Source organism: Pongo abelii, chromosome 5 (assembly GCF_028885655.2).
Source record: "Pongo abelii isolate AG06213 chromosome 5, NHGRI_mPonAbe1-v2.0_pri, whole genome shotgun sequence".
NCBI classification, from domain to species: Eukaryota; Metazoa; Chordata; class Mammalia; order Primates; family Hominidae; genus Pongo; species Pongo abelii.
Window position 1 is genome coordinate 146,085,074 of NC_071990.2, and position 24,466 is coordinate 146,109,539.

General features: G+C 36.3%; 1 protein-coding gene across 8 annotated transcripts in view; it reads left to right on the top strand.

Annotated features, from left to right (window-relative positions):
• UTRN (utrophin) overlaps positions 1-24,466 on the top strand; it is a 573,989-nt gene that overhangs the window by 237,648 nt on the left and 311,875 nt on the right. For all 8 annotated transcript variants that reach the window (XM_063724628.1, NM_001372253.1, XM_024247835.3 and 5 more), the window contains 6 exon segments: positions 4,789-4,980; positions 5,824-5,996; positions 13,902-14,052; positions 15,929-16,104; positions 20,447-20,582; positions 22,178-22,327. In XM_063724628.1, the coding sequence (XP_063580698.1) occupies positions 4,789-4,980; positions 5,824-5,996; positions 13,902-14,052; positions 15,929-16,104; positions 20,447-20,582; positions 22,178-22,327 (978 nt within the window).

Sequence of the window (24,466 nt, forward strand, 5' to 3'; positions counted from 1 at the left end):
ATCTATCTATTTCAGAAGTGGCTTCCTCCAATTCCATATTTTATTTGTGAAGGTCTTGTCTATGTCAAAAAAAAAGTTTCTAGTTTAAAAATAACTCAGTTTGTGAAAGTGATGTAATATGATTTATATTCTAGTAAAGATTCACTACCAGCTCCCTTTTTATTTCTTTATATTTTTCTTTTTTTTAAAGGTGGGGTCTCACTGTGTTGCCCAGGCTGATCTTGAACTCCTAGGCTCAAGTGATCCTCCTGTGTCAGTATCCCAAGTTGCTAGGACTGTGGGTCACCATACCCAGCTCCAGCTCTTTTTAAAATGGCAATCTTTCTAGCTGCATTTTAAGTGTGCTGTTGTTCCCTGGGGTCCATTCTTTGGTAGTTCCTTCTGGAACGATTTTTATTTGATGACTTTGGAAATTAAGTAGATCGATTATGGTACTGCATTTTTACTGTACCTTTTCTATGTTTAGATATGTTTAGATACATAAATACTTCCAACTGGGTTTCAGAATTGCCTGTAGTATTCCGTACAATAACATGCTGTAAAGTTTTAGCCTAGGAGCAATTGACTATATCACACAGCCTAAGTGTGCAGGAGGCTGCACCATCTAGGTTTGTGTAAGGGCACTCTATGATGTTTGCATGACAATGAAATGACCTAGAGACACATTTCTCAGAACATGTCCCTGTTATTAAGCAATGCATGACTATACTTTAAAAACTAGCCATTCTCTCAAGGCTGAAGCCTCAACATCCTTCTTAACTATTTCTTGTTCCTCACATATCTTCTCACATCGCACTGAGTAGGCATTAAAACTGTTGAGTCTGGTTGAAGCAACATACAGGTTTGAACCTGAAGTTAGATATTGCTCTACCAGCTGCTTGTTTTATGACCATGAGAAAGTGACTTAGCTTATTTTACTTCACTATCCTTTCCATAATTTAGACTAATGATTTTCTCCCATGATATTATAGTCCATGGACATATTCTTATGTCTGTTTTTTCTCCCTCTAGCATGTCCTTTGTATCTTCCTCACAGTTATTCGCCCCAAAGTCATGGCTGATCATGTCATTCCTTCATCGAAGAAACTGTTTAGGAAAATATTGCAAAATACAGAAAAAGCTTTAAATGCAAGGTTTGTCAATATAACGACATACAAAGTCTTCAGTCTGACCCCTGGCTCCTTATGTCTTTGATTTGCTGTCACTTCTCATGCAGTACAGCTATGCTGGTTTTCTTTACATTTTCCTAAACACATCATGTGCCTTAGCACATCTGGGAACTTATTAATTTTATTCCATTCCCTAGAGTGAGTTTTGTCTTTTTAGGTTAGCTGAAAAATACGTTATCTTTTAAGACTCAGCTCCATTTTTATTTCTAACTTCTGTCAGATTATATTATAGTTCTCTGCTTTATTGTGACTTTTTAAAGTATCTTTCTTCCCTAATGCTTCTCCAAGTTCAGGCCATATCTTTTTCATCTTTGGGTCCGAAATCAGAAATTATTACTGGCACAAAATAGAAATAAGTTTTAAGCTTTTAATACATAAATAAATTTGTTTGTTAAAAGTACTAATATATACTATACAAGCTAATTTCATTCTGGCTTTACTAACATTGGTAGGCCAACTATGATACAAACTTCAAATCCATAGTTTTCAAACTGATATGATTCTTAAGTGTGAAGATTAGAATTACTTTGGGGAGCTTTAAAAAAACTACAGTGCCCAAATCTAATTCCTGAAACAGGTAAATCAGAATCTCTCAGGTTGGACCTAGGTGTGGGCATTTACAAAAACAAAACACAAAACATTTGTAGATTATTTTAATGTACAATTAGGATTGAGAAGCACTAGTTTACAGGACTCATTGTCTTATCTGAAATATATTAAGTGACCTTTTCCAATTTGTTTACTAGAGTATTACTGTTTTTAAATTATGTATGAGCACTTTATAAAGATATTAACCACTTGCCATAATTGCTAGAAAGTATTACCTTATTGATATTTATCTTCTAATTATTTTATCTTTAAGATATAACCATTTAAAATTTTTGTTTAGCCACAGGTGACTATGTTTTCCCTTAGTGATTTTTCAGGGGTTTCTGTTTTGGGATCTAAAAAGTTTTTATCCTCCAGAAAGTTGATGAATATTCAATTCTGTTTAGTTCCAGGTTTTTCCTATGGTTTGGTAAAAACAAAACTTAGAAATTTAATAAAACACTCACTTAAAAGTCTCTTTAATCTGGACTTTGCTATATGATGTGAGCTACATCATGTAACACTGTCTCATTTAAGTACTGACCTCTAGTATATTTGCGTTTCTGTGTCCTAGGAGAATTCTTTAAAAATAAAATTATCCAGAAGTAAAGTCTTGGTCAGATCTCAAGGACATTTTTTTAGTCCTAGGGCATTTTGATTGATCACTCTCTTGGGGGAAAAATCTATTTTGGGAATACAGAAAGCACATGTTTAAGTCTTGAACAGCCTTGCTGCTTCTGCAAGAGTGGGAAGGCTCAGAAAAATCCTGGATTATCCTATAGTCTGAAAAGAAAAAGAGGCAGTCTTAATGAATGTGAATTTTTTAAACTTGGAACTTTATGGTACCTACTAACCTCCCTAGTTTATTCTAAAGCTTCAGGTACATGTGGTCTTGCAGAATGATGATCCGTTATGTAACTGAAAAAGCAGCACAGGAATTCCAGTCTTGTAGTAGTAGCTGAGGTATAAAAGTGGCTCCCAACATTTACCTAATGGAGCAGATTAAAAAACAAATGTGGCATGTATTATCTAGTGGTGCTAACTGAGGAAAGTACTACAAAGGTAAATGTCCCTACAAGCATAATAAAGTAGTTGGATGTCTGGAGTTTTTTGGTCTTTTGGAAAACAGATGACCTTTCAGCAAAATCTTGGTTAATGGATGGGAAGCCAAGAAGGAAAATGGGTCCCAGTTTCCTCTTTTACTTTTTTGACATGATTACTCAACCTAGAAATACTTTCATTGGGCTATTTTCTTTTCCTTACAGTTAAGAGAGAGAACAATTGAGCCTAGTTTTCGGATCTTCCAAAATAAAAACACTGGCTTATTTGAAATGAAAATCCAAAAGAATTATTTTTGATTTTTTCTTTTCTTAAAAAATACTTAGCATCTTTTTATTCATAACTGGTTTCTGGGTAGATATGTTATTTATTTCAGCATTCTTTTATATTTGCTTAAAACACAATTTGTTTCCTTAGACATATGGGTAAATATCTAGAAATGCTTTCTGACTAAAATTTAAACTTGTGGCATTAGGATAATAAAATTAATCTTGGAGAGAAGTGTAATTAGTTCTGTTGTTAAAGTCAAGAAATGTATAGACCTGCTTCTAACCTGGCTATCCAGAACTACCCTCAATTGATTGAAGCAGTAGTTTAACAAATTCTAGGAGGCAATAATGCAGTCCTCTAGGTTCAACACCATGTTATCCACTCAATGATTTTAGTCATGAGTCTTGGATTCATTTAGAGATTGGATTGTAACCGTTTTCAAGATCACTAACTGAATTAACATGTATTTGTGATCATTTTACCTATCATCTTGAATTTACAGATGATTATCATTTTTTATAAGTTCAACATAGGAGAAGTGAAAGTGTCAGGGAAGGTACCTTAATTCATGAGCAGCTGCAGTTTGGCCCTTTGCAAGTGGTAATAGATAGCACTTATTAAATTGTGGCCATCTAGGAGTAAAGGATTTGAACTCCTGAAGGACTGGTGGTCCATCCCAGAGAGCACTTTATTGTTTAGAAAGCTCTGAGAAGAGGGCCGGGCGCGGTGGCTCATGCCTGTAATCCCAGCACTTTGGGAGGCTGAGGTCAGCTGATCACTTGAGGTTAAGAGTTCGAGGCCAGCCTGGCCAACATGGTGAAACCCCATCTCTACTAAATATACAAAAGTTAGCTGGGCATGATGGTGCATGCTTGTAATCCCAGCTACTCAGGAAGCTGAGGCAGAAGAATCGCTTGAACCTGGGAGGTAGACGTTGCAGTGATCCGAGATCATAGCACTGCACTCCAGCCTGGGAGGCAGAGCAACACTCTGTCCCACACCCCTCCAAAAAAATAAAAATGAAGAAGAAAGCTCTGAGAAGAGGATCCAGAAAATCTATATTAGGGCAGATGAGTAGTCCATAGAGCCTCAAGTCTGTCTAAATATGACACTTCATGATCTATTTTCTAATGTAGGATATTCCTGCTCTGTAATATGATTCTCAGAGGTTAAGATTACATACTGAATTACCTGGATATTATTTTAATCAAAACCCTTTGTGCATTTCATGTTGTGTTATGGAAACATGTTTAACTTGCTTATATTTTTAGCAGTGAGGTCCAATTTTAAAATTGTGATATTTTTAAAGGAGTGAAATAATAATGGTATCAAAATGTTTTATTTCATACAAAACTTTATGATTGGCAGCATATTCTCATTCTTTCAACAACTCAAGAAAGGAATTGTTATGTTTTTTGTTTGCTAACTGAGTTTAGATGACATAGATCTTAAAGCCTGTCAAATTAATAACATATTTATACTGTTTAATAGCATGCTGCAGATGAAAATTAGGACACAAATTGTTAAGGGTTTCTGTTGCAAGGCAGGTTTATAATATAAAATATTAAAACTAAGTTTTAAAAATTTGGTTCATGATATTGCATTCCTTCACACAGTAGTCTTGTATTGTTATTATTCATTGTGGGGGTATTTTAAGATATATCTTTTCTTTTTTTTTTTTTTTTTTTTGCTCTTTTTGTAGGCAGTCCCTATTCAACAGAGGAAAATGGGTAAACTTGCTTCCGAAAGTAGATCATCACTTCTTCCTACAGATTATCTGGTTGAAATTAACAAAATTTTACTTTGCATGGATGACGTTGAATTATCGCTTAATGTTCCAGAGCTCAACACTGCTATCTACGAAGACTTCTCTTTTCAGGAAGACTCTCTGAAGGTAGACCTCTGGGCACTGTGTTTGAATGGCCACAGTTAATGCAGAAGTAGAGGAAGAAATTTGTTCTTGTGCCTACTTAGATGGTCTATATCTTTTACAATTTGTGCCAGGGGGTTAATAATATGTATGACTAGTAAAACTTTCCTATATTGTCAAAGAAAATATAATAAATTTTGAATTTTAAAAAAGTGGTTATGAATTGTTAACTGTGCACAGTTATAAATTATTTGCAACATCAGAGCCTTGTTTAAAATTAAACAGAGACAGAGACCACCTTCCTGTCTTATAAACTAGATTGTCAGTTGATGTTAATTGTCAGCATTTATCAGGCAATCTAATAATGGTTTAAAATTGGCCAGTTGGTATGGAATGGCATCTTGATTGTAAGTTAATTAAACTTTTAAATTCTAGCAAGGCATTTTCATGTAACTTGATTGCATTTATATATAAAGTCACAATAAGTTCACTGATAATATGGATTTGATAGTGCATTCCTCTCATTTAAACTAGCATTTTTAGGTATTTGAAAATATCAGTATTTCCAGCTTCAAATGCCTCATTACCTATAGAGAATGTTACTGAAGCTTTTCATGTGTCCTGTATAAATGCTGCTATTATGAGGACTTTTTTCCCTGCCCTGAGTATATTATGTAGCGTATTCCACACACTTTGGCCAAAACAGGGTATCATTTAAAAAAAAAGTTTCCAGTTTTCATGATTAACAATGATTATGTCTCATTATTATTTCAAATGAGTGTTCTACAATATAAATATCTGGTCATCTGTGATTCCTTTTTTTGTTATTTTGCTGGATTTTGTTAATCTATGACAATATATATTTAGAATATCAAAGACCAACTGGACAAACTTGGAGAGCAGATTGCAGTCATTCATGAAAAACAGCCAGATGTCATCCTTGAAGCCTCTGGACCTGAAGCCATTCAGATCAGAGATACACTTACTCAGCTGAATGCAAAATGGGACAGAATTAATAGAATGTACAGTGATCAGAAAGGGTATGTGTAAATGAAATTAATATTTAATTTAAAAAAATGACTGCAAGTTCTTGGGCCATGAAAAAGGTCATGTGGACATTGAGATTAATGAGAACATGTTTCATATCCTTGTAGGATGCCCTATTATTTTCTTTTTTCTTTTGAGAAGGAGTCTTGCTCTGTCACCCAGGCTGGAGTGCAAGTGGCAGGATCTCGGCTCACTGCCACCTTTGCCTCCCAGGTTCAAGCGATTCTCTTGCCTCAGCCTCCCAAGTAGCTGGGATTACAGGCACACACCACTACGCCTGGCTAATTTTTGTATTTTTAGTAGAGATGGGGTTTCACCATGTTGGCCAGGCTGGTATTGAACTCCTGACCTCAGGCAGTCCACCTGCCTTGGCCTCCCAAAATGCTGGGATTACAGGTGTGAGCCACTGCACCTGGCCGTATGCCCCGTTTAATAAATTGTGATGAGTATAGTTCCTTAAAGGAGGAATGTGATCATGTATAGATGACCATTTATAACATAATATCTTAATAATATAGAAGCACTTCTAATTTTTAGTGTCAAAATTGTGTCCATTCTCTTTAAAAAAATTGAAGAATTTTTTCCTTAATGTTCACTTTCTCAGCACACTTGATGATTAATGTGAGTGAAGAACAGAGGAAGCTACAGATAATTAGAATCCATATATAATACCAAACCCTTTTTTATAGCCTTCTGTTTAAATGAATGCTTTTGAGCCTTCTTCTTACTAGATTTTGACCAGGCCTATTAATAGGTAGAAATGAAAACAGGTAAGATTTTTGCCAGTAGCTGTGGATGTGATGGAAAGGCAAATAAGTTATGAAATAACCCAATGCAAAGTGCTGTATAAGAGGAAAGGGAGCACAGAATAATACATTGGGTAACTTGAGAGACAGATGCACAAAAACTAGGCATCATGTTCCTTGTCTTTTTTTCTATTTTAGCCCACATATTTCAATGTGACTAATCCTTGAAAAGATAGCTTTTAGTGGCCTTTGGTATATTCCTTTGTATGGATTTTACAAATTTTCTCTTTGTACCTTTGGAGAACATTCTTTTACATACATCTTTATCCATACTTATATTTCATTAGGCTTGATCACTAGATGAAGACAAATTTCTTTAAAAATAATGACATTTTAAACCTCTGTGTTAGATCATGAAATTGATTACTATACCCCTCCCAACAGTATTTGTAAAAATGTCCTTCTTTTTGAGCCCTTACTAACATTGACAGGTTTTTTTTATTATTTAAAAAAAAAAACTTTGCCAATTTAATAGTGATAGATTTACATCTCAATTTTATTTCCATTTTTTAATTTTTAGTGCTACTAATTTGTGTACGTTAATTTTGTATCCTGAAACTTTGCTGAATTTATTTACCAGTTCTAGGAGCTTTTTGGATGAATCTTTAGGGTTTTCTAGGTACATGATCATGTTACCAGCAAACAGTTAACAGTTTGACTTCCTTTTAACCAATTCGGATGCCCTTTATTTCTTTCTCTTGTCTGATTGCTCTGTCTAGGACTTCCGGTACTATGTTGAATGCGAGTGGTGAAAGTGGGCATCCTTTTCTTGTTCCAGTTCTCGGGGAATGCTTTCCATTTTTCCTCATTCAGTATAATGTTGGCTATGGGCTAAAAGTCATAGGTGGCTTTTATTACCTGAAGGTATGTTCCTTCTATGCCAGTTTTGCTGAGAATTTTAATCATAAAGGGATGCTAGATTTTGTCAAATGCTTTTTCTGAGTCTGTTGAGATGATCATGTGATTTTTGTTTTAATTCTGTTTATGTGGTGTATCACATTTATTGACTTGTGTATGTTAAACCATCCCTGCATCCCTAGTATGAAACCCGCTTGATCATGGTTTATTCTCTTTTTGATATGCTATTGGATTCAGTTAGCTAGTATTTTGTTGAGGATTTTTGCATCTGTCTTCATCAGGGATTTGGTCTGTAGTTTTCTTTTTTGTTATGTCCTTTCCTGGTTTTGGTATTAGGGTAATACTGGCTTCATGGAATGATTTAGGGAGGATTCCCTCTTTCTCTATCTTTTAGATAGTGTCAGTAGGACTGCTACCAATTCTTTGAATGTCTGATAGAATTCAGCTCTGAACCCATCGGGTCCTGGACTTTTTTTTGCTGGTAATTTTTTAATCATGATTTTAATCTTGCTGCTTGTTCTTGGTCTGTTTAGAGTTTCTGTTTCTTCCTGGTTTAATTTAGGAGGGTTGTATATTTCCAGGAATTTATCCATCTCCTCTAGGTTTTCTAGTTTATGCATGTAAAAATGTTCATAATAGCCTTGATCTTTTGTATTTCTGTGGCATCAGTTGTAATATCACCCATTTTGTTTCTAATTGAACTGATTTGGATCCTCTGTCTTTTCTTGGTTAATCTCACCAATAGCCTATAAATTTTATTTATCTTTTCAGAGAACCAGCTTTTTGTTTCATTTTTTTTTTTTTTTTGTATTTTTGTTTGTTTGTTTCATTTTCATTTAGCTCTGCTCTGATGTTGGTTATTGTTTTTCTTCTGCTGGTTTTAGGTTTGGTTTGTTCTTGTTTCTTTAGTTACTTGAGGTGTGACTTTAGATTGTCTATTTGTGCTCTTTTAGACTCTTTGATGTAGGCATTTAATGCTATGCACTTTCCTCTTAGCACCGCTTTTGCCATATCCCAAAAGTTTTGATAGGTTGTGTCACTATTATCGTTCAGTTCAAAGAATTTTTAAATTTCCATCTTGATTTCATTGTTGACCCAATGATCATTCAGGAGCAGGTTATTTCATTTCCATATATTTGCATGGTTTTGAGGGTTCCCTTCAGAGTTGATTTCCAATTTCATTCCACTGTGGTCTGAAAGAGTACTTGGTGTAATTTTAGTTTTCTTAAATTTGTTGAGACTTGTTTTGTGGCTTATCACATGGTCTGTCTTGGAGAATATTCCGTGTGTTCATGAATAGAATATATATTCTGCAGTTGTTGGGTAGAATGTTCCGTAAGTATCTGTTAAGTCCATTTGTTCTAGGGTATAGTTTAATTCCATTGTTTCTTTGTTGACTTTCTGTCCGGATGACTTGTCTAGTGCTATCGGTGGAGTATTGAAGTCCACCACTATTAATGTGTTGCTGTTTATTTCATTTCTTAGGTCTAGTAGTAATTGTTTTACAAATTTGGGAGCTCCAATGTTAGGTGCATATATATTTAGGATTTAATTTCCTGTTGGACTCATCTTTTTATCATTATATAATGTCCCTCTTTGTCTTTTTTAACTGCTGTTGCTTTAAAATTTATTTTGTCTGATATAAGAATAGCTACTCCTGCTTGCTTTTGGTATCCATTTGGATGGGCTGTCATTTTCCACCCCTTTACCTTAAGTTTATGTGAGTTTTTATGTGTCAGGTGAGTCTCTTGAAGACAGCAGATACTTGGTTGGTGAATTTTTATCCATTCTTCTATTCCGTATCTTTTAAATGGAGCATTTAGGCCATTTACATTCAATGGTATTATTGAGATGTGAGGTACTATTCTATTTATCATGATATTTGTTGCCTCAGTACCTTGGGTTTTTTTTTTTTCATTTTGTTATTGTTAATAGGTTCTTTGAGATTTATGCTTTTTTGTTGTTGTTGTTGACAGAGTCTTGTTCTGTCGCCCAGGCTGGAGTGCGGTGGCATGATCTCGGCTTACTGCAACCTCTGCCTCTCAGGTTCAAGCAATTCTCTGCCTCAGCCTCCCGTGTAGCTGGGACTACAGGTGCCCACCACCATGCCTGGCTAATTTTTTTTGTATTTTTTGGTACAGATGGAGTTTCACTGTGTTGGCCAGGCTGACCTCAAACTCTTGACCTCAGGTGATCTGCCTGCCTCGGCCTCCGAAAGTGCTGGGATTACAGACGTGAGCCACCACACCTGGCCAAGATTTATGCTTCAAGGAGATTCTATTTTGTTGTATTTCTAGGATTTGTTTCAAGGCTTAGAGCTCTTTTAGCAATTCTTGTAGTGCTGGCTTGGTAGCAGCAAATTCTCTCAGTATTTGTTTGAAAAAGACTATCTTTCCTTCATTTATGAAGCTTAGTTTCACTGGATACAAAATTCCTGGCTTATAATTGTTTTGTTTAAGGAGGCTGAAGATAGGACACCAATCTCTTCTAGCTTGTAAGGTTTCTGCTGAGAAATCTGCTGTTAATCTGATAGATTCTTCTTTATAGGTTACCTGATGCTTTTGCCTCACAACTGTCAATATTCTTGCCTTCTTATTGACTTTAGGTAACCTGATGACCATGTGCCTAGGCAATGATCTTTTTGCGATGAGTTTTCCAGGTGTTCTTTGAGATTTTTGTATTTGGATATCTAGATCTCTAGCAAAGCTGGGAGGTTTTCCTCAATTATTCCTGCAAATATGTTTTAGATACTTTTGGATTTCTCTTTTACTTGGGAACACAAATTATTTGGTCTTTTAACATATTCCCAAACTTCATGGAGGCTTTGTTCATTTTTTAAAATTCTTTTTTCTTTTTCTTTGTCAGATTGGGTTAATTCAAAAGCCTTGTCTTTGAGCTCTGAGGTTCTTTCTTCTACTTGTTCGATTCTATTGCTGATAATTTCCAGTGCATTTTGCATCTCTCTGAATGTGTCCTTGATTTCCAGAAGTTGTTTTATTTATGCTGTTTATTTCACTCGAGATTTTTTCATTCATATGCTGTGTCATTGTTTTGATTTCTTTAAGTTGGACTTCACCTTTCACTGGTGCGTCCTTGACTGGTTTAATAATCGACCTTCTGAATTCTTTTTCTGTCAATTCAGGGATTTTGTCTTGGTTTGGAGCCATTGCTGGTAAGCTAGTGTTAATTTTTTTTTTTTTTTTTTTTTTTTTTGAGACGGAGTCTCACTCTGTTGCCCAGGCTAGAGTTGCAATGGCGCAATCTCGGCCCACTGCAACCTCCGCCTCCCAGGTTTGAGTGATTCTCCTGCCTCAGCCTCCTGAGTAGCTGGGATTCCAGGCACGCATCACCACACCAGCTTATTTTTGTATTTTTAGTGGAGATAGGGTTTCCCCGTGTTGGCCAGGCTGGTCTTGAACTGCTGACCTCAGGTTATCTGCCTGCCTTGGCCTCCCAAGTGGCTGGGATTACAGGCATGAGCCACTGCGCCCAGCCTAGTGTGATCTTTTCGGGTGTTTTAAAGAACCTTGTTTTGTCATATTACCATAATTGTTTTTCTGGTTTCTTCTCATTTGGGTAGAGCATGTCAGAGGGAAGATCTGGGAATCAATGGCTGCTGTTCTGATTCTTTTGCCCCATGAAGTGCTTCCTTGATGTAGTGCTCTCCTCCTTCCCCTAGGGATGGGGCTTCCTGAGAGCTGAACTGCAGTGATTTATTATTTCTCTTCTGAAGCTAGCCATCCAGCAGAGCTACTGGGTGCTGAGCTGGTACTGGGGAGTGTCTGCAAAGAGTCCTGTGATGTGATGTGATCCGTCTTCAGGTCTCTCAGCTGTGGATACCAGCACCTGCTCTGGTGGAAGTACCAGGGGAGTGAAGCGGACTCTGTGAGAGTCCTTGGTTGTATTTTGGTTAAGTTCGCTGGTTTTCTATTGGTTGGCCCCCAGCCAGGAGATGGTGCTTACAAGAGAGCATCAGCTGCAGTAGTATAGAGAGGATTAGGCGGCGGGCAGGGCCATAGAGCTCCTAAGAAATTATCTTCTTTGCCTTTGGCTACCGGGGCGAGTAGAGAAAGACCATCAGGTTGGGCAGGGTTGGGTGTATCTGAGTCAGACTCTCCTTGCGCATGGCTTGTTGTGGCTGCTATGGGGGATGGGGGTGTGGTTCCCAGGCCAGTGGAGTTATGTTCCCAGGGGGATTATGGCTGCCTCTGCTGCATCACACAAGTCGCCAGGGAAGTGGGGAAAGCCTGCAGCTGCAGGCCTCACTCAGTTTCCATGCAGCCCACGGCCCAAAAGGCCAGTCTTAGTCCTATCAGGAACCCTTCCACCACCCCCAGACCCCCACTGGCCCAACAGCATTGGGTTTATTTCCAGGCAGCTGGTGAGCAGGGTTGAGAACTTGCCCCAGGTGACAAGTCTCCCAGCTGAGAACGCAAGCTGATCCCCAGTTCCTCGGCTCTCCCATGCAGTCTGCAGCAGATTCCACCTCCTTCAGAGGGTCTGTAGATTCTCTCAGTTTTCCTGGTATATTCCTGCGGTAGTTCTTGGAACAAAAGTCCACTATGTGTCTGCACATGCTGCTGTTTGTCTGAGTGGGAGCTGCAAGTTAGACCTTCCTCTTATCCACCATTTTTTTTTCTCTTTGTCACTGATGATACATTCTAAGTTTAATGTTTATATTTTCAGAGTCTTTAGATCTTTGAAACAGTCTTATAGCATCTCGAATTTGGAAATTGTGATTGTTGTGTAGTTATTGTGAATTTTTGCAAATGATAATGAGCGTCTTAATATCATCTCATAGTGCCTTTTTTTAAAGTGCTTTTATTTTTCCATGTTCGATAGAAAATTGCTTTACTGTGGGCAGTATTAGCAAAATTTTAAAAGTAATTTTCATGGAAAAAGACAATATACACATTATTTAGGGGTTATTGATATTAGGAGCCATTTTATTTAAAAATATATTTTATTACATAAAATATAAATTTTATTAATATTGTTAAGATCTCAGAGATCACTTCTAAAACTCAGCTCCATTACTCTTAAACAAAAAGATAGGAGAAAAAATTATTTAGGATCCTAGTCCAATAAAGCTTTTCCTTTTTATACTTATTTCATGTATCCTGAATATGACAAGCACTGGGTTTTACTTTGCCATCTTTAAAAGAGTTTGGTTTAAACAGAAATCTCAATAGCCCTCTGTCTTATTGCCTAACTTGGGCTCTGCATGCAGTTTCATACTTTGCTGTATTTAGGTAAATGGGACCCTCAGAACCAGTCATTACCCGAAGTACATTAATCTGCTCAGGCAGCTGTGATAAGATAACATAGACTGGGTAGCTTAAACAACAGACATTTACTTTCCCACAGTTCTGGAGGCTGGAAGTTCAAGATCAAGGTGCCAGTAGATTTGGTGTCTAGTGAGGTCTCTCTTACTGGCTTGCAGATGGCCACCTTCTTGCTGTGTCCTCACATGAGAGAGCTCTGTGGTGACTCTTCCACCTATTATAAGGACACCAGTCCTTTCAGACGAGAGCCCCACACTTACGACCTCACTTAACCTTATTTGTGTCCTGGAAAGCTCTGTCTCTAAGTACAGTCACATTGTGGGGTTGGGGCTTCAACATAAGAATTTTGATGGGACATAATTCAGTATATAACATATAGATAGAGGAGTATACGGGCATTTTGAAGTGTTTTGGCCTTTTGTGCTTTATTCTTGCCAGGAACTAAGTGTTCTGGTACTAAAACAACGTATTTTTCCCCAAGAAAATAATGAATCATATTTTATATTTCACAGTATTTAAATGTTAAATGTATAAAGTTGGATGCATTAACATGCCTACAACTAATCGATCCTGATTTTTCAAGCCAGAAAAGGCTACATCTTTTTAGTTAAAAAGCTGCTCGAGTGTGTGCATGAGTGTGTTTGTGAGTGTGTATGTGAGTGTGCATGTGTGTATACGTGAGTGTGCATGTGTGTATGTATGAGAGAGAGGATTTGGTAGCTGGTGGTGTGAACAGATTGCTTTGCCCTTGGTATGATGCCTGTATCTCTAAGAGGAATTATTACCTGTATCCCACTACGAAAATTGGTTTTGTAGAGCAACAGGCTGTGAATTCAGTGGTTTGAGGTCTTTCTGTTTAAATGAAATTTGTTTTTCTTTTTTAGAAAAATTGCTCTAGGCAGTCCTGGAAAATTTGGAAACCTATTTTATTTTGTTTATTGTCCTCTAGTTATTTTGACAGGGCTATGGAAGAATGGAGACAGTTCCATTGTGACCTTAATGACCTCACACAGTGGATAACAGAGGCTGAAGAATTACTGGTTGATACCTGTGCTCCAGGTGGCAGCCTGGACTTAGAGAAAGCCAGGATACATCAGCAGGTGAGTGCTTTCTGTTAGAGGAGGGGGACTGCACATATGGTTAGTGTATGCCTGTTAAGACAGATTTCAGAAGTAGGGACAAAATATATTAATTTTTCAGAAGTCAATGGACAATTTGTAATTTTTCTTCCAGTTCTTGTTACCAGTTATAAAAGTTTAAGAAATTGGTCAATCACAATTTTCAATCAAGATTTCAAAGAAATTTAAGTCAAAATACTCTTTAGTGGCTAATGTGAAAAACAATTTTATTTAAACAATTTTATATTTAGAATAAAATTTGTAAAATGTTATGCCTAAGACTATACCAAGAACAGAAAATATATTTGCATGCCTCACCTCTGTTTTTTGTACTTAAACACTTAGGCATCTCATTTTTCTTTGTGTCATTGATAATTATCATAAAGTAAATTATTCTGGAGCAGGGGCAGCTGCTCATGTAAGTCTAATTCAGTCTTGGGAAAATATAACACAAAGTTAGTTCTGCTGATAACAAGAGGTCTTTAAAAATAATGGTAGAAAGCACACACAATTTCAATTCTACCATTGATAAAAATATTTTCTCTTTTATTAAATTTTTAAATGTATTTTATTTAGAAGCACATGACAAGTTAAAGATAATTCATTTATTTTTCTTATAAATGTGTTAATGCAGCCGGGCGCAGTGCCTCACACTTGTAATCCCAGCATTTTGGGAGGCCAAGGCAGGCAGATTACGAGGTCAGGAGATCGAGACCATCCTGGCTAACACGGTGAAACCCCATCTCTACTAAAAATACAGAAAATTAGCCAGGTGTGGTGGCACGCACCTGCAGTCCCAGCTACTCGGGAGGCTGGGGCAGGAGAATTGCTTGAACCTGGGAGGCAGAGGTTGCAGTGAGCCAAGATCGTGCCACTGCAGTCCAGCCTGGGTGACAGAGCGAGACTGTGTCTCTAAATAAATAAATAAATAAATGTGTTAATGCATTTTTCTTATTTTTGGTGTTACAGATAAGTGTTTAAATTTGACTTGAAAATATCCATTTAATCTGTTACTTAAACATTTGTAGACCAGTGTATTAGTCTGTTCTCATGCTGCTAATAAAGACGTACCTGAGACTGGGTAATTTATAAAGGAAAGAGCTTTAATTGACTCATAGTTCAGCATGGCTGGGGAGGCCACAGGAAACGTCTAGTCATGGTGGAAGGGGAAAGAAACATGTCCTTCTTCATATGGCGGCAGGAGAGAGAAGTGCTGAGCAAAGTAGGGGGAAAGTCCCTTATAAAATCATCAGATCACTCTCACTAGAACAACATGAGGGTAACCACCCCCGTGATTCAGTTACCTCCTACTAGGTCCCTCCAATGGCATGTGGGGATTATGGGAGGTACAATTCAAGATGAGATTTGGGTGGGGACACAACCAAACCATATCAACCAGTGAAGCAATATCTTAGTAAAATGCACATTTAGGTTTACTTGTATATGGTAGGACACAAGGATATAAGGATATATTGGGGTATATGATTTTTTAAAGCAATGCCTTCAAGCACTTGTTTGAAAGAAGATGAGCAATTCATTTTCTTCAAACATGATTGATACTTATGCTTTATGTAAACAGCTGTTATTTGTTTTAGTCATTAAGCTGCCCTATTTCCTTCTGTTTTGCCTGATGACGTTCATGGGGGTGGGTTAGATTTCAAAATAGATTTCATTTAGCATGTTCATTGAAATGTAATTAAATTGTTTTAAAATGCCTTTTTTTTTTTTAACATAAAATATCTTTCCAGGAATTTGCTTCTTTCACACTTAAACTGATACCACAATACTTGGGTGGATTCATTGCTTCAGAATCATTTACTTATTAGTGAAATTAATCTTGGGTTGTGCTCTGTTACAGGAACTTGAGGAAGGCATCAGCAGCCACCAGCCCAGTTTTGCAGCACTAAATCGAACTGGGGATGGGATTGTGCAGAAACTCTCCCAGGCAGATGGAAGCTTCTTGAAAGACAAACTGGCAGGTTTAAACCAACGCTGGGATGCAATTGTTGCAGAAGTGAAGGATAGGCAGCCAAGGTGATTTAGCTATGATTGTTGCAGGCACAGGAGTGAACATATTTTGGATAGAATCTTTTAAGATGCACAATCCAATGAGTTCTTTTATTGTTTGACATTATAATAGAAATTTTACTGACATTTAAGACCTCCGCTGCCCACGTTCCCCCTTCCTGTATTTTTAGGCTGTCCATAAAGTCTCACTTTTCTACTCAAATACTATATATGTAAAAATCAAACACCTTTATTCCTTTTATTTACGACTGCTTATTATGATATGGTGATTATGATGGGAATTTAAAGTAGCTGAAATAACTGAAACTCCAGGTTTCAGGTTTGAAGGTCTGGGTTCAAGATCAGACCTTCCCTTTGCTTATTTCCTGACTGAGCCTACCTTAGTAATCTGTCTCACTAAGTTGTTTTAGTGTCAAATGTTGTGTTCTATTCATGCTTTGCAAATAATAAAGTTCTTCATCTATGTAATATAATACTATAATATAATATAATATAGTATTATTAATTTTTATGTCAGATTATGTAACAATGACTCAGATTTTATTTGGGCATCTTCCATTTGCAAATTTGTTTGATTACCAAGGAATATAATGCTCAACACTATAGACACTTTCCATATTTAAAATTATTTGACATTATTTTCTGAGACAGTCAAGATTTATGAATGATTTCTACTTTGCTTCATATATTCTGTCATTAATGATCTTTTTTGTTTGTTTGTTTCTTGTTGGTAATTTAGGGTTAAAAACTCCACGATATTTTTTTTCTGTTAATTTTAACTCTGTTGATGAAATATTTTAGTGATCAGCTATCATTTTGTGAAAGACCAATCTAATACTTATCAAGTCCAGTATTATTATGCAACCTAAAATATTCAAGTATCATGTGACATACAGTTGCTTTTCATTTAAAAAATCTATTATTTTGTGTGTTTTGGTAAGAGACAAATAATAATCTGTATGTTTGGTTGAGAGATTACCACATGGCAGAGAGAGTATTTGGTACCTTGCACACGTTGCCTTGTTTGGGAGTCACAACTCACCTCTTAGGGGACTGTTAGGCCTTGTACAGCTTTAGAAACTGAGGCTAAGAGAGGTGAGGTTAAGTAACTTGTCCAAGATCTTATAGAAAGTAAGTGATCGTGCTGTCTTTTGCTCTCAAATATTGTGCTGTACAAACTTGGAAAGAGCGCAGAACTCTCTGGCCAAAGTGTCTTCCTCTGGAAATGAGAACTATGATATCACCACAGAGGATTGTCATGAGGATTAAATGCAGTAGTGTTTGGAAAATGTACATGCCTTGACTATTCATAGTAAACACATGAAGTATCTATTTCTTATGAAAGCAAGTTAGCTTAGAACTTACTCTCTAAGCATATTATTGCTGAATTTTGCCAATGATTGATTAATGACTTGATCCATATTTATTGAGCTCTATGTTTAGCACTGAAGATAGAAGTATGATTAAGGAACTCAAAGACTAAGAAGAAGAAAATGATGAAAGAAAACATCATTAAAAAAATAGAGTGTCACAGAGGCAGATGTGATGGGCTGTGGAATTTAAGTGTCACAGAGGAAGGATGCCGAAGCTGAGTTTTAAAGCATTTATAGCAATTTGCTATAAATTTCTTCTAGGGAGGGCCTTCTAGGCACAAGAAGTAAAACAGCAGAGGTGGGAGGCATGAATGGCATCGTCGAGTGAGAGATCTGCAAAGGATTGAAAGGAGAGGAGGGTTCAATGACCAGGGGAAGGATTGGAAAATGAGGTCCCATAAGATCTTATATGTCATACTATTCAGTTTGCATGGAGGGGCTTAGCTTGAAATGATTTATCTCCTAGACCTTTATTGTTTTTTTGAGACAGATTCTCGCTCTGTCGCCCAGAACTGGAGTGCAGTGGCATGATCTCAGCTCACTGCAACCTCTGCCTCCTGGGCTCAAGCAATTCTCGTGCCTCAGCCTCCTCAGTAGCTGGGATGACAGGTGCCTGCCGCCATGCCTGGCTAATTTTCATATTTTTAGTAGAGATGGCATTTCACCATGTTGGCCAGGCTGGTCTAGAACTCCTGACCTCAAGTTGATCCGCTGGCTTTGGCCTTTCAAAGTTCTGGGATTATAGGCATGAGCCACTGTGCCTATCCTCTCTTAGACCTTGTTAAGGAAAAACATGTACCTGCTGGGAGGGTTTTAACAATAAATGCAGAAATTCTTCTAAAGATAGATCTATGTGGAGTGTGGTAATTACAGCTCCTAAAACTAACAAGGTGAAGCTAATACATGTTTTTACTCATTTTTTGGAAGTGAAAATAATAATGAATCTCTTCCCCAACAGCTTATATTTTGACTAAAACAATATTTGTCTTCATAAATTAATGCTAAACTTCACTTTAGGTTTGTAATCTATGTTAAATTGGGACCATTTTGGGTAGATTGTATATATATTGTTAACAAAAGTCATTGAGAATTATCACACAGTTCAATTTGTTTTTGTATTGAGTGCCTGTAGTTAAGTATTTGCATAGTTCAGCAACCTGTGGGGTTATTTCTTCCCTTTTTTGGAGACAAGGCCTTGTTCTGATATCCAGGCTGGAGTGCAATGGTGCAATCGTAGCTCACTGCATCCTTGAGCCCCTGGGCTCAAGCAATCCTCTCACCTTAGTCTTCTGAGTAGTTGGGGCTGAAAGTGTGTGCTACCACACCCAGCTGATTTTTAAATTGTTTGTAAAAATAAGGTCTCGCCATGTTGTCCAGGCTGGTCTTGAACTCCTAGGCTCAAGTGATCCTCCTGCCGCAGTCTCTCAAAGTGCTGGGATTACAGCCATGAGCCACCATACCCAGTGGGTTATTCCTTAGTGAGCAATTGTTATCTTCTGTTAGAACATGAATTTATAATTTGTTTTTACTCTTGGGGGTAACATTTAAAATGTAGATTATATTTAGCTAATTTGCAGATGAAAATATTGGGTGACTCAAATATATCTTATTGAAATCACTTGATAATGCTAGTTTCCTTCATAGTTCTGTTTTCAAAGTACTAAATTAGTCATGATCTTGAAATATTGGAAAGTGAAATTTCAACCCTTTTTTGGAAACAAAGGCCTATAATAGTATTTTGGGTGTTTCCAAAGTTGTTATTTAAGTTAAATACTTTTCACTATGGAGGGTAGATTACTTGTTTTAGTCTTAGTAATTAGTGCTATTGCTGTATTTATTTATTTTTAATCTTAAAGCAGCATTCTTTCTCGATGGATACTTAAAAATTATGATTTTGTAGTGATTTTCATTTTTTTAAACATTATACATCGTATATTGGCTGTTTATTAAATATATAAGTATGATTTAATATTTTATTACATGTATTGCAAGATTATGTTAGACCTTTTCTGATTGAAAATGAAAACTCCTAGCTGTAAAAACATAAATTCTTATTAGGAATGATATAATATAATTCATTTAAAAATTGCATTCAGTTTTTAAACCAGCAGTTAATTATAGCAGCTAAAAAATAAGGATACCACCAGGCTTTTAATAGCTTTCAAATTCTTTTAAAAAACACATAATCTTATTTGTCATATGAGTTCTAATCATATTCCTCTCTTCTGACAGATGGTTTATATTCTTATAAATGTTATTCTTATAACACTATAAAGATCTAATTGAGGCAGTTCCTTTTTTATATTCATTTGACTGTTTTCCTTGCATCATTTAAAATTTTTGCTTTGTTTTTTTCTATATCTCTTTTTGTAACTTAGTGCTATATTCAAATATAATAATAGTTATTTTAATAAACAAGCCAAATTCACATGTTTCTTGTCTTCTCTAATACTTGTAAGATTCTCCCATTCTTGATACCTTGCTTTGTTCTTATTCTTTTTGTCCTATGAATAAAGTAGAGTAATAGTTACCACCTAATGTGATAACATGTCATATAATGATTCCTTTCAATATTCGTGAAACACTCAAAGAGAATTATGCTTTTTCCCTATTATTTTAGATAAAGACATTTTTCATGTTTTAAAAAATTTCCATTACGTTGCAGAGTGTTATCTAACTGTAAAAAAGGCTTTTGTATTCAATTTCTACATAACTTTTTATGATGAGGGAAGATAATATTCTTTAGTTTCAATGGTTTTGAATTTAACTAAGGAAAAAAGCTTCTTGGTCTATTATTAAGCAATCTTTATATTGTAGAATATATACATTGTTTCACTTAAAAATATATATTAAAATAATTGTTAGAAATTATTTATTTTGGGAAATATTTAGTCAGGATATCCAAAGCAAATATGTAAGGTTCTGCTTAATTAGGCAGTTTTTCCTCAATATTTTTAAATAATATATTCTTTTAGGCTAAAAGGAGAAAGTAAGCAGGTGATGGAGTACAGGCATCAGCTAGATGAGATTATCTGTTGGTTAACAAAGGCTGAGCATGCTATGCAAAAGAGATCAACCACCGAATTGGGAGAAAACCTGCAAGAATTAAGAGTAAGTTGTTTATTTCTGTCTATATGCCTTTTGGTGCCCGAACATTATACTTCAGAATCACATATTGCATGTCTGAAGAAGAAAAGGGAAAAGAAACTTTGTACTTTTTGGTAAATGTGGAGAACTTGAAAGAGGAATATCTTTTATTTTTTAAAGAGCAGTTATAATTTTGGTCTTGCAGAGCTTAAACTTCACTTATGTAAAAAGAACAAACTGTTATGGTGTCAGTATTAGACCAAAGGTTTTTAGGATATTGTAAACTGACCTTATCATTTTAAAATACAATAGGGCTATGAAATTTCGTTTTTGTTTTTAGATTCGGAAGACAATTACTGATTATTGTCTATAAAGCTGCAAAACTCAACTTTATAGATAATAATCAGTAATTATCGGAGTGACTTGCTGAGGAACAAAATGCAGCTTGCAATAGGTTTAGTGTCATGGTTGTATTAATCAGATTTTCTTTGTTGGTTTGCAACTAACAAGTATTGTTTATAGTTGTATATGTATATAATCTGTAAAAATTCATACATAGATAGATGTATAAATATATCCAAATATCCATAAATTTTGTATTCATAAATATTTATTTTTTGTGTTAAGAATTAAAATACTTGTTGCAGAACACTCAGCATAATGTGCTCACATTTTTATTTAAAAAAAGAAATTGTGGGCCGGGTGCGGTGGCTCACGCCTGTAATCCCAGCACTTTGGGAGGCCGAGGCGGGTGGATCACAAGGTCATGAGATCGAGACCATCTGGCTAACATGGTGAAACCCCATCTCTATAAAAATACAAAAAAAAATTAGCCGGACGTGGTGACAGACGCCTGTAGTCTCAGCTACTCGGGAAGCTGAGGCAGGAGAATGGCGTGAACCCAGGAGGTGGAGGTTGCAGTGAGCCGAGATCTTGCCACTGCACTCCAGCCTGGCTGACAGAGCGAGACTCTGTCTCAAAAAAAAAAAAAAAAGAAATTATGAGTGTGTATTCATACATGTACAAGCATAAAAGTGTATGTGCTGTACGTGAAAGGTTACTTACTAATTCAATCAGAGATTTTGTCTATAAAGGAGTATGATTGAAGCATTTTCAGAAAGAAACATTGAATAATGATGAAAAATATTTTGTGAAACATATATTAAGTTTTCTTTTTAAAATGTGACAATATCTAACAAGCTTCCTTTTTTATCTAAAAATTTCAATAGTTTTTTTGGGAATGTCTGTTTTGTAAACAATTTGAGGAGAGTTAGAAAAGGTGGGACAGTATATTAGGATGGATGGAGTAGCAAGGAGGAGATAAGAACAGAATGTTAAATTAGCAGTGTAAAAATAATATATGACCCGGTTAAGAGACAGTGAGTACCAGAGAGCACGTTTGTGCACGGGAGTGCAAAAATACACACGGAAGGCATGTGCTCACTCCCTTCTTAGTTATCATTTGTTAGCATGAGCTTAAGCTTCTTATAGGTTTATTTTTTCACTTAACAAATTAGAAATTTACATTTGTAATAATACCAAAAAGGTTTCTAATACAATTCTTGAATTTTCCCTTATCTGACTACCTTCTAACCACACCTATCTTTTAACTTCTCCAGGACTTAACTAAAGAAATGGAAGTACACGCTGAAAAACTCAAATGGCTGAATAGAACTGAATTGGAGATGCTTTCAGATAAAAGTCTGAGTTTACCTGAAAGGGATAAAATTTCAGAAAGCTTAAGGACTGTAAATATGACATGGAATAAGGTGTGTATAAAGTTACTATCACACATTTCTCATATTTATTGATTTTGTTGTCAGAGATGTGGGATCATGTAACTGCTTTACTTTCAAGTATATCCAAATGGGGCGAATTTTACTAAAGCTTACTAATGTTTATATTTTTTATCTGTCATAGAGGCATATATTCTAGAAGAATACTTTTTATTTTATACAGAACTCTTTGGCCTAGGGGATTTATACATTATATACTGCATTAAATAATGAATATATGTTGGAATTAGGTAAGAAAATTCCAGTGATTATATTCTGAAAATGAAGACCTTAAAATAGCATTCTGAGCTGGGTTTGTTGGCTCATATCTGTAATCCCAACACTTTGAGAGGCCGAGATGGGGGGATCACATGAGTCCAGGAGTTAGAGACCAGCCTGGCCAACACAGTGAAACCCCATCTCTACTAAAACTACAAAAATTTGCCAGGCGTGGTGGCACACATCGCAGCTACTTGGGAGGCTGAGGCACGAGAATTGCCTATACCTGGGAGGTGGAGGTTGCAGTGAGCTGCAGTCACACCACTGGACCCCAGCCTGGGTGAGACAGGGAGACCCTGTCTCAAAAAAAAAAAGAAAGAAAGAAAGAAAGAAAATAGCGTCCTGATTTTGCACATGACTTTTCAAACATGTATGTTTATTTTCAATGATTTTTTTCATTAAATATATATTTAATAGGTTCCAGTGAAATGTAATGGCATGTGACTACAAATACAACTAAGATATCTTTCCCTCCTACCATTATTTTTTTTTTGCCATTGAAACAGTTAAAAGTAGATGAAGTCATAGATATCTTTTTTGTTTGACCTGGTACATACCATATCAGAGTGTGAGGTCTATATAGGACATTGAATGGATATGTCTCTGTCCTTGGTTTGGATGGACTCCATATCAGCCATTTTATCTCTCATCCTCTTTAAATGGTAGCCATTATCCTATAGCTAATGATGCAGGTGTTTTATTGATCTGGTCTCTCTGATTGGGAATCACTGCCTGTTGAGTCACTGTGATTCACACATGTGTATCTCTGGTCTGGACCTTTCTCCATACTCTAAACTTGTGTGTGCAACTACCTGCTCAACATCTCTCCTTAAATGTCTAATAGGCACCTCAAACTAACATACACAATCGAGCTTTTGATATCCCTCTCCCTTCTGTGCCTTAATGTACATCTCCCACCTTAGTCAATGGAAGTTTCATCCTTATTATTACTTAAGTCAGAAATATTGGAGTCAATCCTATGGTATATGAATTCTATCACAAAAAGAAACAAAGAAAACCCCCAAACCAAAAACTATACCTCAGTCACCATTAGCAGCTTTTCCTTCAAGATACATATCTACTGGATGGATGGTTTATTGGATAGCCAGATGGCTACGTGTGATAAGGCAAATGTAGAAGAAGTTTGACAGTTGTAGATGTCAGAGGGCACCTAGGTATTTCCTCTACAATTCTTTCAACTCTTCTTAGGTCAAAAAATATCATACATTTGACTGTTTCTCACAACCCCCATTGCCACTAACTTGTTTCAAGCCTGCCATCATCTCTTGTCTTGATGACTACAAAGGCTGCCCCACTCATCTCCCCTGCTTCTTCCTTTGCCCTTTGTTATTCTGTTGTAGACAAAGCAGCCAATATGATTGGTTAAAACATAATTCAGATCAAGTGACTTACCTGAGCAAAGTCCACCAATGTTTTTCTATCTTGCTCAGGGTGAAAGCCAAAATGCTTTTTTGGCTTATAAGGCTTCTCATGGCCTGGCGTCCTGTGGTCTCTCCTACAATATCCGCTGCTTTCTCTCCCCTACACTCCTTTCCAGACACGTTAGGTCCCGTGTCACTTGCCAGAAAGGTTGTCCATATTCAGTCGGAGCACACATATTTATTTAACACGAAGGGTATCAGTGGGTATTCTGCAGAAAAGGGCACAGTTGTTAATTTGGGTGCACTATGTCAGACAAAGCTAGAGCTTTGGTTATTGCAGGATTTCATGTAGATTTTAATATAATTCACTTTGGTGAATTATGAATGTCTAAGACCAGCAATGCTCATTGTGCAGAAAATCTCAACAAACATAATTTGGGAAATTCTAACATGGGATATTTCATTCATTCAT